This window comes from Tachyglossus aculeatus, chromosome 19 (assembly GCF_015852505.1).
Source record: "Tachyglossus aculeatus isolate mTacAcu1 chromosome 19, mTacAcu1.pri, whole genome shotgun sequence".
Classification (NCBI taxonomy): Eukaryota; Metazoa; Chordata; class Mammalia; order Monotremata; family Tachyglossidae; genus Tachyglossus; species Tachyglossus aculeatus.
The window spans coordinates 3,000,844-3,017,561 of NC_052084.1; the positions used below are offsets into that span (position 1 = coordinate 3,000,844).

At 45.9% G+C, this 16,718-nt stretch overlaps 1 protein-coding gene across 1 annotated transcript in view; it reads left to right on the forward strand.

The window, feature by feature from the left end:
• Positions 1–16,718, forward strand: part of FMN2 (formin 2) — a 132,091-nt gene that overhangs the window by 82,927 nt on the left and 32,446 nt on the right. Inside the window, 6 exon segments of the mRNA XM_038761407.1 lie at positions 148–239; positions 916–1,045; positions 3,125–3,271; positions 4,414–4,473; positions 4,630–4,750; positions 12,902–12,994. Coding sequence (XP_038617335.1) covers positions 148–239; positions 916–1,045; positions 3,125–3,271; positions 4,414–4,473; positions 4,630–4,750; positions 12,902–12,994 — 643 coding nt within the window.

Sequence of the window (16,718 nt, forward strand, 5' to 3'; positions counted from 1 at the left end):
TTTAAAACGCCTCGTGAATTAAGTAAGGTTTTACGGCAAACAGATGGTAAAGCGCAGGAAAATGGAGAAATTAAGGCTTGCTGAAGAAGAGCCACAGTGATCTGGCCAGGTTTTTGAGGCTCTGCCTTTGTCTCTTGTTTTTTCTAGAGAGCCCAGTCAGATGAACTGGAAAAAATAGAGAAGCACGGGCGATCGACGAAAGAAAAAGAAAACGCCAAGTCTTTGGATAAGCCTGAACAGTAAGGGTGGCCTTGTAAATGTGAGGAATTGGGGAAGAGTAGTGTCTACTTGACCGTTATTCATGTGAGGTGAAACAGAAGTGGGCATGAATTCTGTTTCCCTTCAACTGGATCATGATCGATAGTACTGTACGCACAGTACTACACTAAGCACTTGTCAGAGTTCATTAGGCATAGGAGGCTTTCCTTGCCTTCGAGGTTCTGAAAATCCAGCTGGAGAGGCAGACATTTAAAATGTGCGTTAGGGTGGGTAGATGTGAGATTAATCAGGGAATCAATCAATGGTATTTATTGAGTGCTTGCTTTGAGCAGAGAACTATACCAAGCACTTGGGAAAGTATACTCTGAGTCAGTCAGTCTGTGGTATTTATTGAATGCTTTTTGTGTGCAGAGCATGGTTCCAAGTTGCTTGGGAGAGTACAGTAGAATGTATTTATTGAAAAATTACTGTGCGCAGAGCACTGTACTAAGTGCTTGGGAGAATACAATACAACAGTAAACAGACACATTCCCTCCCCACAAGGAGCTTATGGTCTAGAGGAAGACTTCTTGGCGGGAATATAAAATTCTAGTCATCTGATGTGGAGAAGGGCATTAAGGGTTTGAGATAGTGCTTTAACTAGTAGAAGATGAAGATGTTTTCTTAAGTAACTGACACTTGCCTTTATCCCTCCAGGTTTCTCTACGAACTGTCTCTGATCCCCAACTTTTCAGAGCGAGTGTTCTGCATCCTGTTCCAGTCCACCTTTTCAGAGAGCATCTGCTCCATCCGCCGCAAACTCGAGTTGCTGCAAAAGTTGTGCGAGGTGCGTTCTGACGCCCCCAAAGCCCGAGCCCCGCTTGGGCTTCCCCGGTCTCCCTCGCTCGGATGCCATGCTTCAGATTTCACAAAGTTTTCTCTATCTACTCCAAGCGCTTATTAAATGTGAAGGGTAGTGGTCCCGCATGAATGGACCATTTTACGATGGTGCCCCCAGATCAAAGAAGCAGCGTGGCTCAGTGGAAAGAGCGCGGGCTTGGAAGTCAGCCCAAGCGATTCCAGGGTTCTAATCCTGGCTCCGCCACTTACCAGCTGTGTGACTTTGGGCAAGTCACTTAACTTCTCTGTGCCTCAGTTACCTCAACTGGAAAATGGGGATTAAGACAGGGAGCCCCATGTGGGACAAACTGATTACCTTGTATCTCCCTCAGTGCTTAGAACTGTGCTTGGCACATAGTAAGCGCTTAATAAATAGCAAAATTATTATTATTATTATCAAAGTGAATGTGGCGGCTGGTTTGGGGGATGAACCAGAGTCTCTCCAGAGACGGAGGCACCAGAACAGTCTACGGAGAACCTCTATTCGCCGGCCTTTGCCAAGGCACTTTTTATTTTTATTGTATTTGTTAAGCACTTACTATGTTCCAGGCACTGTACTAAGCTCTGGGGTAGATACAAGCTCAACATGTTGGACACAGTCCATGTCCCACATGGGGCTCACGGTCTTCATCCCTCATATTCCAGATGAGGGAACTGAGGCCCAGAGAAGTGAAGTGATTCGCATGAGTTCACGCAGCAGACAAGGGACAGAGTTGGAATTAGAACCCGGGTCTTTCAGATTCCCATGCCTGGGCTCTAGCCACTAAGCCATGCTTATTCATTTCCCCTCACTCCAGTTGTAAAGACTCCCCATGAATGATGTTCAAGAGCTTTATTTTCTGCCTGCCATTATGAGCGATTCCACCCATAGGATCTAGAGGCCGTAGTGTGGCTGAATTCTGAGAAGACACAAATACTTCCAATGTATATGGAGAGAGAGAGATGATAGAGATTCATATATGTATAAATCTGGTAGATACCCAGAGAAGAGGCCATTGATGAAGAAGTCCACCTAAGGATTCCTGGACCCACCACTTATCTTCTATGTGACCTTGGGCAACTCACTTCACCTCTCTGTGCCTCAGTTATCTCATCTGTAAATTGGGGATTAGGACTACGAGTCCTATGTGGGACAGTGACTGGGTCCAACCCAATTAGCTTGTACCTACCCCAGTGCTTAGTATGGTGCCTGGCACTTAGTAAGCACTTAACAAATACCAGTTAGTCAGGTAGTCCTACTGTGTCCTGCCCAGTGTAGAAGGGGGTTTCAACACCAGGACAATGACTAAGTGCGGGTTCGAGTTCTGCTGCTGCCTCCATCTCCGGACCACAGCCGATGTCCTCAGGTGGCGGGGAAGAGCACCATTCCCCTCCACCCCTCCTGAGCATCTGGGATTCACCCCCTCAGGATGCAGGAAGTATCTGCATTCCCCTACAATGACTCTCCATGCCTTCAAAGCCTTATTGAAAGCTATCTCCTCCACACTAAGCCCCACTTTCCTCTTCTCACACTCCCTTCCGGGTCGCCCTGACTCACTCCATTATTCATCCCCCCCCTCCCAGCCCCACACCACTTATGCCCACATCTGCCGTTTATTTCTTTCTATTAAAGTCCGTCCCCCCATATAGACTACAAGCTCGTTGCGGGCAGGGAATAATAATGATGCCGTTTGTTAAGCGCTTACTATGTGCAAAGCACTGTTCTAAACGCTGGGGAGGATACAGTGTAATCAGGTTGTCCCACGTGGGGCTCACAGTCTTAATCCCCATTTTACAGATGAGGTAACTGAGGCCCAGAGAAGTTAAGTGACTTGCACAGTCACACAGCTGACAAGTGGTGGAGGCGGGATTAGAACCCACGACTTCTGGCTCCCAAGCCCGTGCTCTTTCCACAGAGCCACGCTGCTTCTCTTTGTGGTTGGGAATGTGGCTGTTTATTGTCATACTTAGAACAGTGCTCTGCACACAGTACGTGCTCAATAAATTCGACTGACTGAATGAATCCGCTCCTTGTCCTCTCTTGCAGATGCTGAAAAATGGGTCAGGGGTCATGCAGGTCCTTGGCTTGGTGCTGGCCCTGGGCAACTACATGAACGGTGGGAATAAGGCCCGGGGACAAGCTGACGGCTTTGGCCTGGACATTCTGCCCAAGCTGAAGGATGTGAAGAGCAGCGTAAGTAGCCAGAGAGCAAATCACTCAACCTCACCGTGCCTCGGTTACCTCATCCGTAAAATGGGGATTAAATTCTCCTCCCTTCAACTTCGACTGTGAGCCCCAAGAGGGACAGGGACTGTGTCGACCTGACTGTCTTGTACTTATCCCAGCACTTAGCCTAGTGTTTGACACATAGTAAGCACTTAACAAATGTCCATCTCACCCTGAAAAAAAAATCATTCCCAATCACTAAGTAGAGGTGGTCCCTTGGGAGGAGTTCTAGACGGCCTAGCTGGGGTCCAAGGATTTTTGGATTTTAAATAAAAAAACGAAATATGGTTTCCCACATTCAGGCTGCCCAGATTTGAGGAGTCAAATCCAGTGGCTCCGTTGAGCAATGCGAAAGAAGCTTCCAACAGCAAAAGTGGCGCTGTTACACCCGAACCACAAAAATCAGCCCTTGAAGCATGGGGGTCTTGGGAAGATTCCACGTGGTTTATAAAGTGCTCCGGTTATTTTGTTTTCTTTCGCTGTGGGTGTGCAAATCGCTGAAACCTGACTCACAGGAGGGCCGACATCAGAGCTTGTAACATGAGGTTTTGTTACAGCTGCCAAATGCCCGAGATGATTTTTTTTTTATCAGAAACCCCCAGAGACAGACCTCCGCTGATTTCCCTAATCATAGAAGCATTGAGCCTCAAGTCTACCTGGAGTCATCATGGGGCCAACCAGCCTCTGCCTCTAGGCCCAAAAGAGGCTGAGTTGTCGTTTGACTAGCATCAGGCAAACATGACACCGAAGCACGAATTTTCATCAGCAAAACAAAGCTGAGGAGCTTTACCTGCACATCACAGGACACTCTACTGCCTCGGTAGCAGAATTCAGGCTGGAAAAAAAATTAACTGAATTCCACTACCTAGGCAGTAGTGAATCCAGTGATGTGCAGGTAAATCGCACCTCTCCCCCACTCACAGTGAAGGGTTTGCCCGTGTGTAACCTGTGTGTTTATTTATATTAATGTCTGTATTCCCCTGGAGACTGTAAGCTTGTTGTGGGCAGAGAATGTGCAATTCCCTGCCCATAATGAGTTCACAGCCTAGAGGGTGAACTGGATGAATTTATCGATTCAAAGCTGAACTGACTTTGGTCTTTCCATCTAGGATAACAGCAGGAGCCTCCTTTCCTATATTGTGTCATATTATCTCCGCAACTTCGATGAGGTGAGTGCAAAGAGGGTGGCGGCAGAGCCTTTTACCCCAAAAGAGCGCTTCCCCAGCCTGAAGGCCTGATCCGCTTTTCCATTATCATTCCCGGTGTCATTTCGTCAGCCCGTCGATGACGGTCCTTAAAAGAGATCATTCATCTCCCGATTTCAGGACGCAGGGAAAGAACAGTGCATCTTCCCTCTCCCTGAGCCTCAAGACCTCTTCCAAGCCTCCCAGATGAAGCTCGAGGATTTTCAAAAGGACCTACGGAAGCTCAAGAAAGATCTGCGAGGTAATCATCCCCTGGCTCAAACAGCGTGGGGAGGGGGTCCACATTCACGGGCTTCACGAGGCAGGGAATGTGCCTGTTTATTGCAGTATTGGACTCTCCCAAGTGCTTAATACAGTGCTCTGCACATAGTAAGTGCTCAATAAGTAATAATAATAATGATGGCATTTATTAAGCGCTTACTGTGTACAAAGGCACTGTTCTAAGCGCTGGGGAGGTTACAAGGTGATCAGGTTGTCCCATGGTGGGCTCACAGTCTTCATCCCCTTTTTACAGATGAGATAACTGAAGCCCAGAGAATTCATTCATTCATTCAATTATATTTATTGAGCGCTTACTATGTGCAGAGCACTGTACTAAGGGCTTGGGAAGTACAAGTTGACAACATATAGAGAGGGTCCCTACCCAACAACGGGCTCACAGTATAGGAGGGGGAGACAGACAACAAAACAAAACATGTGGTCAGGGGTCAAATCATCAGAATAAATAGAAGTAAAGCTAGATGCACATCATTGACAGAGAAGTTAAGCGACTTGCCCGAAGTCACACAGCTGACAATTGGTGGAACCAGGATTTGAACCCACTACCTCTGACTCCAAAGTCCATGCTCTTTCCACTGAGCCATGCTGCTTCTCTATAAATACGATTGAATTTGTGAATCAGTGAATTGAATGAACGCATCATCATCATCCTTGTCTCCACCACGTGGGGTGGAGTGTCTAGGGTTGGATCTCTCTCCAGAGTTGAATTTTAATCGCATTGCTGTTGCCAGCATTTGAAAAGCAGCACTCTGCTGATGCTTGCATTTGAGAATTGTACTTTCCAAGCGCGCAGTACACTGCTCTGCACACAGTAAGCGCTCAATACGTACGATTGAATTAATGAATGAATGAGAAGCAGCATGGCCTTGTGGATAGAGCACAAGCTTGGACGTCAGAAGGACCCGGATTCTCATCCCGGCTCTGCCACTTGTCTGCTGTGTGACCTTGGGCAAGTCGCTTCACTTCTCAGTGCCTCAGTTTCCTCATCTATAAAACGGGGATTAAGACTGTGAGCCCCATGCGGGACAGGGACAGCGTCCAACCTGACAACCTTGTATCGTGCCTGGCACATAGCAAGCGCTTAACAAATACCATAAAAAAAGCCATAAAAACATGTGATTTGGGAGGTTTGCAACTCCTTGTAGTTTTGCAATTTGGGGGTGTAAAAAGCCAATCGTGTCGGTGGGAAACTTGGAAAGTAGATACTGCTCTCTGGCTGGGACTATATGGTTATAGGAATTTTTGAAAATCCTATCTCCAGTTGCCCAATGCACAGAAGTTTATTTCCACCCACTGCATGGTGGCCTGGGGTAGAGGGGAAGGAACAGGCCAACGTGATGACCTCTTGGCTTCTCGCTCCATGAACCAAAGTTGCCACCCCATTAAAAGTTAACATCCACTTGTTTTGCTGCCAGGAGATTGATTTTTCGGTGAGAAATCCGCTAAAACCTCAGGTCCCCCAGAACTTGCAACACAGCCTAGTGGAAAGAACATGGGCCTGGGATTCGGAGGAGTTTTAATGCCGGCTCTGCCAATTACTTGTTATTAATAATAATAATAGTAATAATAATGATACTTGTTAAGCACTTACTATATGTCGTGCACCATTCTAAGCGCTGGGGTAGAGGCAAGTTAATCAGGTTGGACACAGTCCCTGTCCCACGTGGGGTTCACATTCTTAAACACCTTTTATTTACCTTGTGCAGAGCACTGTACTAAACACTTGGGAGAGTGCAATACAACAGAGTTGTGAGTCCCATGTGGGACAGGAATTGTGTCCAGCCCGATTAGCTTGTATCTAAACCAGCACTTAGAAAAGTGCCTGGAACGTAGTAAGCACTTAATGAGTACCATAAAAAAGTATTTAGTTCAGTGCTCTGCACACGTTGCACAGTGAATAATTCTCTGTGACAGAGAGGTGGTACACAGGTAAAGGAGCTTCAGGAAGCTGGCTGTGTGCCATCCTGTAGGCCGATTTTTTTCACCCAAAGGTATTTTCCCCATCCAATCCGAAGAGGATTTTCGGGCCTGGTGAAATCGGAGAGGTGAGGGTACTTGAATCTTATTTTTGTTGCTAAGATCACCTTAAGTGTGGCTGCCTGCAGCTGGGATATTTTTTTTTCTGATGTCCACGTTTTATTCATTACAGAAGAAACTTGTTCCTCTGAACAGAGGGTTCCAGGGAGACGTAATGTGATTAGAGCTATTTTTGAAATTTGAACAGGCCTGAAATAATGTCCTTTAAAATGGCTTAAGAGCTCTCCACAGTGCCCGTGTGCTGACAACTTTTCCGTGTCACTCTATCGGGACATTTCGGCTCTGACACCCATGCTTAGTCATGCTAGAAATCTCACCGCCCCGGGCCCCGCCTCAGTCAGAAAAATCCTCGAGCCGCACCAGAATCGAGTTCTAGTCCCGACTGCCGCTTGTCTGCTGTGTGGCCTTGGGTAACCCACTCAACTCCTCTGGGCCTCAGTTCCCTCATCTGTAAAATGGAAAAAAAGACCATGAGCTGCAGTGGGGCAGGGACTGTGTTCAAGCCGATTATCACATATCTGTCTCAACTCTTAGTACAGTGTGTGTTGCCTAGTAAGCGCCTAACAAAGACTAGTAAAACTAAATGAGGACATGCCACAGATTTCAGCGATGTCCCCCAGGCCTCAGTCACTTAACTTCTCTGTGCCTCAGTTACCTCATCTGTAAAATGGGGATTAAGACTATGAGCCCCATGTGGGACAACCTGATCACCTTGCGTCCTCCCCAGTTCTTAGAACAGTGCTTTGCACATAGTAAGTGCTTAACAAATACCATTATTATTATTATTATTATTAAGGTGAGAGGGCTAACTTCTGGCAGGATTGGCTTACTCTCTTTGCTCATCAAAGTCCTCCTGAATGAACGTGGAAGAAAAAATTGAGTCCATTAACCAGCCTGGCCTAATGGAAAGAGCCAGGCCTGGGAGTCAAAAGTCACTTAAATTTTCTGTGCCTCCGCTTCCTCATCTGTTAAATGGAGATTCCATAACAGTTCTCCCTCATGTTTAGAGTGTGAGCCCCGTGCGGGGCAGGGACTGTGTCTAACCTGATTGTCCTGTATTTGCCCCAGTGCTTGGCACAAAGTAAGCACCTAACAAATGCCACATTTATTATCATTATCAACCACATGGTCCCAGTATCACAATGTGACTTCAGACCACAGGGGGGCAGAGCGGACACAGTCTCCCTTTTGGATCAGTTGTAGGAGAGAGGCAGAGATCATCAAGAATTTTTAATAATAATATTAATATTAGTATTTGTTAAGCGCTTACTATGTGCAAAGCACTGTTCTAAGCCCTGGGGGGATACAAGGTAATCAAGGTTGTCCCACGTGGGGCTCACAATCTTAATCCCCATTTTACAGATGAGAGAACTGAGGCACAGAGAAGTTAAGTGACTTGCCCAAAGTCTCACAGCTGAGAAGTGGCAGAGCCGGGATTAAATAATAATAATGATAATAATAATGGTATTTGTTAAGCGCTTACTATGTGCAAAGCACTGTTCTAATCACTGGGGAGATACAAGATGATCAGGTTGTCCCACGTGGGGCTCACAATCTTAATCCCTATTTTACAGATGAGGTAACTGAGGCACGGAGAAGTTAAGTGACTTGCCCAAAGTCACACAGCTGACAAGCGGTGGAGCTGGGATTTGAACCCATGACCTCCGACTCCAAAGCCCGTGCTCTTTCCGCTGAGCCACGCTGATTAGAACCCATAACCTCTGACTCCCAAGCCCGGGCCCTTTCCACTGAGCCACGCTATGTCCCTATTCCTTACAAAGACTTTTTTTATTTGAAGGATACTAGTTAAGCACTTTCTGCATTCCACGCTCTGTACTAAGCACCGGGGCAGATACAGTGTCATCAGGTTGGACACAGGTTGTCTCCCTTTCTGGACCATAAGGCTCACTGTCTTAATCCCCATTTTACAGATGAGGGAACTGTGGACCTGAGAAGTAACTCTCCCAAGGTCGCACAGCAGGCAAGTAGCAGAGGGGAGATTAGAACCCAGACTTTTCTGATGCCCATGCTCTATCCACAAGGCCATACTTATTCTTGTGGTCAGAGAACATGTATACCAGCTCTCTGTACTCTGTCAAGCACTTACTACAGTGCTCTGGGCACAGTAAGTGCTCAGTAAATGCGATTGATTGGAGGTGATTGACTTCTGATGGCTCTCAAGGTGGGGAGAGGACTGAGGTTGGTTGGGTTTGTTGACAGAGAGAGTTTCAGGCCAGCGGGAACTAGGAAAAGCGGAAGACAGAGGATTCTTTGGAGGGGATCTTCAACTTGGGATAAACTTGGAGTCGTTGGAAAAAGTCCAATTAACGCTATTTATCATCACTTACTATGTGCAGAACTTGGAAAAGCAGAAGACAGAGGATTTTTGGGAGGGGATCTTCACCTTGGGAAAAACTTTGAGTCATTGGAAAAAGTCTAATTAATGCTATTTATCGTCACATACTCTGTGCAGAGCACTGTACTAAGCACTTGGGAGAGTCCAATACAACAGAATTAGCAACCGTTGTGACCCTTAAGGATGTTTGTTTAATCTGAATATCCACTGTCTGATTTACTGGCTAGGTGAGAATATTTAGTTACTTTCTTCTGTGCATTATGTTGCGGGTGGAGATTTATATTTATGCATTACTGTACTTTTGAACCTGGAATGTTCGAAAAGGATAATACAATAGCTAACAAAAATAAGGATTTCTTTTCCTCGAGACCACCAAGGTCTTTGGCACATGAAAAAAAAAAATCAATTAGGTTCCTTTTTATTTATATTTCCAATGGGAGTCTTTCAGAGAAACTAGATACCGTAATTTATTTGTTCCAGGTACATGTCTTCCTTTGCGTGTCTCCACAAATTAAACATTTCCCTCTCAGAATTATATTGGATTTTGGGCGTAATGATCTGTCCCCTAATTTTCTACAACAGAGCAGTAAATTGGAAGGTCAGAGGGGACTCAGAGCTGTGGGGAAGCTTTTCTCAAATGTTGAGGCATTCACTAATTTTCTGGAAGTTTCTGGATGAACGGGCAAGGAAAATTCAGGACACTTTTAATTGCGCTGCCGAGAAACACTACGGAATTTCTTTGAATGGGATAGCTGCTTCTCAGATTTTTTTTTTTTTGACTATTATTACAAACTCACCGGGATTCTAGGACGTGTCAAAGGGCAGCGTGATGCTTTACTCGAAAGAAAGTTCCAGGAGGGCAGGGATCATGTCCGCCAACTCTGCTGACCTTGGGACACATTCGGGAAGCCAGGGAATGGGGAATGAGAAGAGGTGTGGCTGTGCCGGCTTCGTCGATCGCTCTGCCGATTGCTTGTTGTGTGACCTTGCTCAGGTCACTGCACTTCTGTGGACCTCAGTTACCTCATCTGTAAAATGGATATGTAAAATGTAAATGTAAAGAGCCCCATGTGGGACAGGGAGGGTATCCAACCTGATTTGCTTGTTTCCACCCCAGCGCTTAGTGCAGTGCCTGGCACTTAGGAAGTGCTTCACAAATACCATTATTCCTGACTGCCCCACAGCTCAACTCGAGTCCCTTTTTTTGAATATCCATTTAACAGGGTTTTGGGGGGTTTTGTTTTTTTTTTCCATCCTCCTCTGGCCCATCTTCCCATTTTATTCCATTTTAATATGAAGCTTCCATTATTAGGCCTTTCACCCAAAACAAAACTCCCTTGGAATCAGGAAAGTCTTTCAAAACAACGAAAGCCCAGAAGATTGGAATTAACTTGCCAGGCCAACTCAATCGCCTCGCAAATGTTTTTCAAGACTTGGATTTGACTACAGTGCCTGTTTTCCAAGAAGACTATCTCAATCCGCCTTTAGCAATGCTTCCAACCAACCCCGCTCGTTTGATCGAGATTGCAGCATTTGGTATTAAAAAAATAAGAAAAACGAAAGAAAAAAAGTGCCTGGATCGTATCTGAAGGTCACAAGCAGTGGCCTGAAAGATAAGGAAAGATAAGGACCTGGATTCTAATCCTGGCTCTGCCTCATGGCTGCTGGGTGACCTTGGGAAAGTCACTTTAATTCTCTGTACCTTAGTTACCTCAACTGTAAAATGGAGATTAAAAAATTGTGAGCCTCAGGTGTCCTACCTGATTAGCTTGCTTCTACCCAAGCGCTTAGTACAGTGCCTAAGACATAATAAATGCTTAAATACCATAAAAAAGCATGTGTCATGTGCCCTGTCACCTCCAAAGTGGCCCTTACTGTTAGAGATAATAACAATAATAATGATAATAATAATGGCATTTGCTAAGTGCTTACTATGTGCAAAGCACTGTTCTAAGCGCTGGGGTGGATACAAGGTGATCGGTTTGTCCCACGTGGGGCTCACAGTCTTCATCCCCATTTTGCAGATGAGGTAACTGAGGCTTGCCCAAAGTCACACAGCTGACAAGCCATGGAGCCAGGATTAGAACCCATGACCTCTGACTCCAAAGCCCAGGCTCTTTCCACTGAGAGATGGCATTCAGTGGGCATGATCCAACATAAGATATTTATATAATTTATTTATACTGTTGTCTGTCTCCCATCCAGACTCAAGTTCTTTGTGGGCAGGGAATGTGTCTACCATACTCTTTTGTACACAGTAAGCACTCAATAAATGCGACTGAAGAACGAAGATTTTAGACCATGGAGACCCTCTTTGGGTCAGGGAATGGGTCTGGTCTGATTAATTCGGTGGAATTTATTGAGAGCTTACTGTGTGCAAAGCACTGTCCTAAGCACTTAAGCACTGTACTAAACACCCCAGCACTTAATACCTGGCACATAGAAAATACTTCACAAATATCATTATTATTATTACTATTATTATTATTAATAGAAATACCGGAGCTGGATTCTTGAGGTTTCCTCCACAGGGTGGCCTAAATAGCAACCTCCATCTAATTCCAGAGGCTCGTAAAGTGGATCGTTTTCCGTAATCTCCCTCCACATCTAGCTGCCCCGGGTTCTCGTTTCAGCGCTAAACGTTCTGGTTTTGGAGGGTGTGATTACCGTTTATTTAGGACCTTTTGTGTGTGTGTGTGTGTGTGTGTGTGTGTGTGTGTGTGTGTGTGTTGGGAGGAGGTGGGGGTAGTTTAAGGAAGGCCCTGTTTTCCAGCAGCGCTGATGACTGGAATGCTCTAAAGGAGTGAAAGCTAAGACCCATGGAAGTCCAGAAAACCCTCTTCAAGTTAAACAAGAGAATTAGTATCTTAACGGAGTTCGAATTCCAGGCACAGGGCCTTTATGTTGGCCGTTGAATGCCTGACTCCGTGTTGGCCGGGGTGAGGAGGCAAATGGAGGCCTTTAAAGTCTCAATTTCATGGAGAGCCGCAGTGGTGATTGGCAGTTTAGGGCTGGGGGCAGTTTGGTGGTATTTAAGTGCTTACTATATGTCAAACAGTGTTCTAAACTCTGGGGTCGGTACAAGTTAATTAGGTCGGACAAAGTCCCCGTCCCAGGTGGGGCTCCCAGCCTAAGTAGGCGGGAGAGAGAAGGTTGAATCCTCATTTTTCAGTTGAGGAAACTGAGGCAGTGAAGCAGCTTTCCCAAGGTCACGCGATAGGGCAAGGGGCAGAGCCGGGATTAGAACTCAGGTCCTCTGACCTGAAGGCCCATGCTCTTTCCAGTAGGCCACAAGGCTTCCCACTCTCCTCCTCCCAGTGTGGCGTAGAGGATAGAGCACGGGCCTAAGAGTCAGAAGGTCATGGGTTATAATCTCACCTCCACCACATGTTTGCTGTGTGACTTTGGGCAATGTCTCTGGGCCTCAGTTACCTCATCTGGAAAATGGGGATTAAGAGTGCGACCCCATGGGACTCTGTTTAACCTGATGAATTTGTATCTACCCCAGTGCTTAAAACAGTGCTTGGCACACAGTGAGTATTTAACAAGTACAGTAATTATTAATTATATTATTGTTTTGTGATGAGGGCAGTGGAATTTGCATCTTCTAGCACCCGACAAGCCGGATTCTCCCACACTGCCCCGTGTACATCGAGAGCGGAATCGTCGCCCCGGTGTGCGGCCCCGGGACTTCTAAACGATTTGTTGCTTGAATTTCAGCGTGCGAGACCGAGGCAGGGAAAGTGTACCAGACGTCCTTAGAGGAGCACCTTCAGCCTTTCAAAGGGAGCATGGAGCGATTCCTCATCCAAGGTACGACTTCCAGACATTCGTTCACCTTCCCCTTCGCTGTCTGCAGGAAACACGGGTGCACTCTGGGAAAGAGAGAGTTTCTTTTGGCATCGCAGAATCCCGGGGATTAAGTTTAATCATGAGTCACTCAGTCCTGGGAGAGGAGCAATTTGCTGAAGACTGGGTTTCGTGTATGATGCTCATTAGTTTCCTCTCTTGAGTGACAGTGAAGACAAAGAATATTGGCTAAAATGTCTTGTTATGATGTGTTTATAGGTCCAATGAAAAATAGTTTTATGCTTTCCGTTGCACGCAGATACATATTTCTTTAAAGATGTAGCTGGGTTCTTGACCTGGCTCCAGTTTGGAGTTGAAGGGTGTCGTAACTTTGGACAGAAAGAACAAAGGGTGTTGACTGTTTTCCTATGGCCTAAACCCGAATTCACGGTCCTTTTCCATGAAACGTGAATGATACCGAGAATATATGTAGCGCTCTTCTCCCTCGTTGGAGTTTCCATCGCCTCTTCATTCCGCGGCCCTCCGCGTCCGAATTAATGCCGTACCTTTCTCCTCGAGGAGACAGATAAACAATCCCGGGCAGGGGGACAAGAAAAAAAGAAGCACGTCAAAGTTGACGTGCCCCATCTTGTGTCAGGGGGAACAGAGCTGCTGTTTAAGTCCTCGTGTTTTGAAATCTCCAGTTCTGCCATGACACGTGTTTCCAATACGTGTTTTGGCCAGAATGCGATCAGAATTAGGAAGCGTTCTCCCTACATGGTAAGCCTGTCTGGGCCCGGCCCAACGGATGGCTTGGGCGCATGTGGGTTTGGGTGTGTACACCTGCATGTGTGTGTGTACACACATGTTTGGACATGTGCAAATCACGCGAGCATGTGTTTGCTTGCACATGACACCCACTGGAGAGCGTCCCGCCCGAGTTTTCCTCCCCATGAGATTCTGGGAGGACACAGCCCTGCAGACGGCCAGTTTCTGTGAAGCCTTTTTACTCAGAAGCGTTTAACTGTCTCCAAGCTGATGAGCTTGCATCTCCCCCAGCAGTTAGTACAGTCCACACACAGTAAGGACTTAACAAATACCAGGATCGTTATTATTATTATTACCCCCAGTGCTAGAACGGTGCCTAAAATAAGCGCTTAGGAAATACCTTAAAAAACAAAACAAAAAATCGTCGTTGGCCCGACTGACATACTTCAGAACTTTAAACCAGGTTGTCGCGTTCTGGGAAAATTCTCAGTCCTCCAATTTTTTTTTTTTCCCAAGGTACCTGTTAAGCGCTTACTACATGCCAGGCACTGTTAATCCTCTAGGCTAAGCTCTTTGTGTGGGCAGGGAATGTGTCTACCAACTCCGTTGTTTTGTACTCTTCCATGTGCTTAGTACAGTGCTCTGCACATGCTAAGCGCTCAATAAATACGATTGATTGCTTGGTAGATACAAGGTAATCAGGTCTCATATGGAGTTTACAGCCTTCAGCCCCTTTTACAGATGAGGGAACTAAGACTCAGGGAAGTGACTTGTCCAACACGGTGGAGCCATGGTTAGAATCCAAGTCCTTCTGATTCCCAGACCCGTGCTCTTCCTGCTAGGCCACATCGCTTCACCATTCTTTGTGTTTGGAGGTTAAGCAACTGTAGGTGAGTTGTTAACTGAGCGGATGCTTGTGGCCGAGAAATCACAGCATCAATTGGCAGAATCTTCCACTTTGGGTAAACGTCAATATCTTCTTCAGTGCTGCTCTAATCGACTAATCGTCACAAATGTTCGATGACAATTAAGTCGCACCTTTGCCTTCTCTTCTTCCAGTGAAATAATTCCGATTCCCCTAGCTTTCCTTCAGAGCCTTTAATCTCCACATACCCCAAGCCCATGTTAATTTAAGGAACCATGCAGCAGTCAGTATTATACAATAGGGGCTCAATTAATTGCAAGACTCTTTGGCTTGGGGAGGAGCCCAAATCGAAAAGAAATCGATCAACCAGAAGAGAATATCAGTCTGCCATTATTTAGATGAACCTAGCTGGAGGCCCAGGGTAAGTTACAGTGCTCTGCACACAGTAAGCACTCAATAAATATGATTGATTGAAATGTTAATGAAAGGAGGAGGGAAAAAAAACGAAAAAGAAAAAAAACCAGAGTGAGACTCTTGTGTCAAAATTAAAACACCGCAGTTAGAGTGCCCTGGAAAGTATTTTATAAAGATTCTGGAGATAATATTTTGGGTAAGTGCATCAGAGGTTGTAAAGTCCTTGCAAAGTGTTAAGGGAATTCGCAGCTCTAGAATGGAAATAATTGAGTTGGAGGTTTTCTAAAAATAAAGGATCTGAAATACCTTGCGTCTTGAAATCCTTTGTTTGCACTAGGTAGGATTGAATTCAGACTTGAAAGAGGCCATGTTTAGAGCAGATTTTGTTTTCTTTCCCCTGCTCCGGTGTTTGACAGGCTTTTGATCTCTATAGGTTTTTCTAAGGGCTTTTGTTGTTTACGTCTCCAGAATAATCAATGAGTCTTTTCAGCTAGAATTCACACTCAGGTCACTCGAAGAAAGGAGGAGGACTATTTCTGTCCATGGGAGCGGGGAGCAGAGATACTCTCTGTTTGGAGGAAGTTAAAATCGGGGTGGCAACGTGACCTTTTTCAAACTGGTCGGCCATTTGTGGAGGAAGGCGAGTTTTTCAGGAGACGAGGAGAGCTGAAATCGACTCACATAGAAGGAATTTTTATTGCCGATTAGTCCTGGCATACACAATGCTTTCGGTCAGGTTAGGTTACTCCAAAATGAGATTAACCTATTCAGTGTTAGTAAGCTGTTATTCCCTTTTGATATCGGGGCTGTGACCAAACTGGAAAGACACTGAAATGATTGTGTGTGTGTGTGTGTGTGTGTGTGTGTGTGTGTGTGTGTTTTGCGTGTGTGTGTTGGGGGTGGGGGGAAAGGGAGAGGTGGAATATCTGTTTATAAAATCAGCAACAGTCATGGGAAGAGTTGGTGTTCTATATGAGCGGCTAAAATTGGCAAACGGCCACCTGGTTTACCTGTTGGGGTGAAGGAACCGCGGCCTAGATTCGCTTGCTTAATGTGCAGAATTCACGGTGGCGGAGAAAACCAGGAGAAGCGTCGCATCGTGTTCCAGGAAACATAGGCTGCCAATGTGGCGGTTTCTGTTTTTGTTTGGTTATTTCGCCATTTCCCCCTAACCTGACCCGCCATGTCGGCGGATTTTTTTGGATTGCAGAAAGAGCAGGAACATAATAGATGGGGAGAGAGCAAGAGAGCATCAGAGAGTGACCTTCAAAAGATCAGGACTCTCACCAGGACTCGATCAGGATAGTGGCCCGGCCTCCCCAGAACCTAAGATGCTTAGATCGCTGTGTGACGATTTCCCTTTTTTAATGGTATTTATTAAATGCTTACTGTGAACTAAGTGCGGGGGTAGATGCAAGACAATCAAGTTGAACACAGTCCATGTCTCCCGTGGGGCTCTCAGTCTTAATCCTCATTTTTCAGATGAGATAATGGAAACCCAGAGAAGTGAAGTGATCGCCCAAGGTCAGACAGCAAGCAAGGGGCAGAGCCGGGATTAGAACTCAGGTCCTCCGACTCCCAGGCTCTTTCCATGAGGCCACACAAACGCTGGCTATGTTCTAAGCATTGTACTAAACGCTGGGATGGATACAAGCAAATCTGGTTGGATGCAGTCCCTGTGCCAGGTGGGGCTCACGTTTT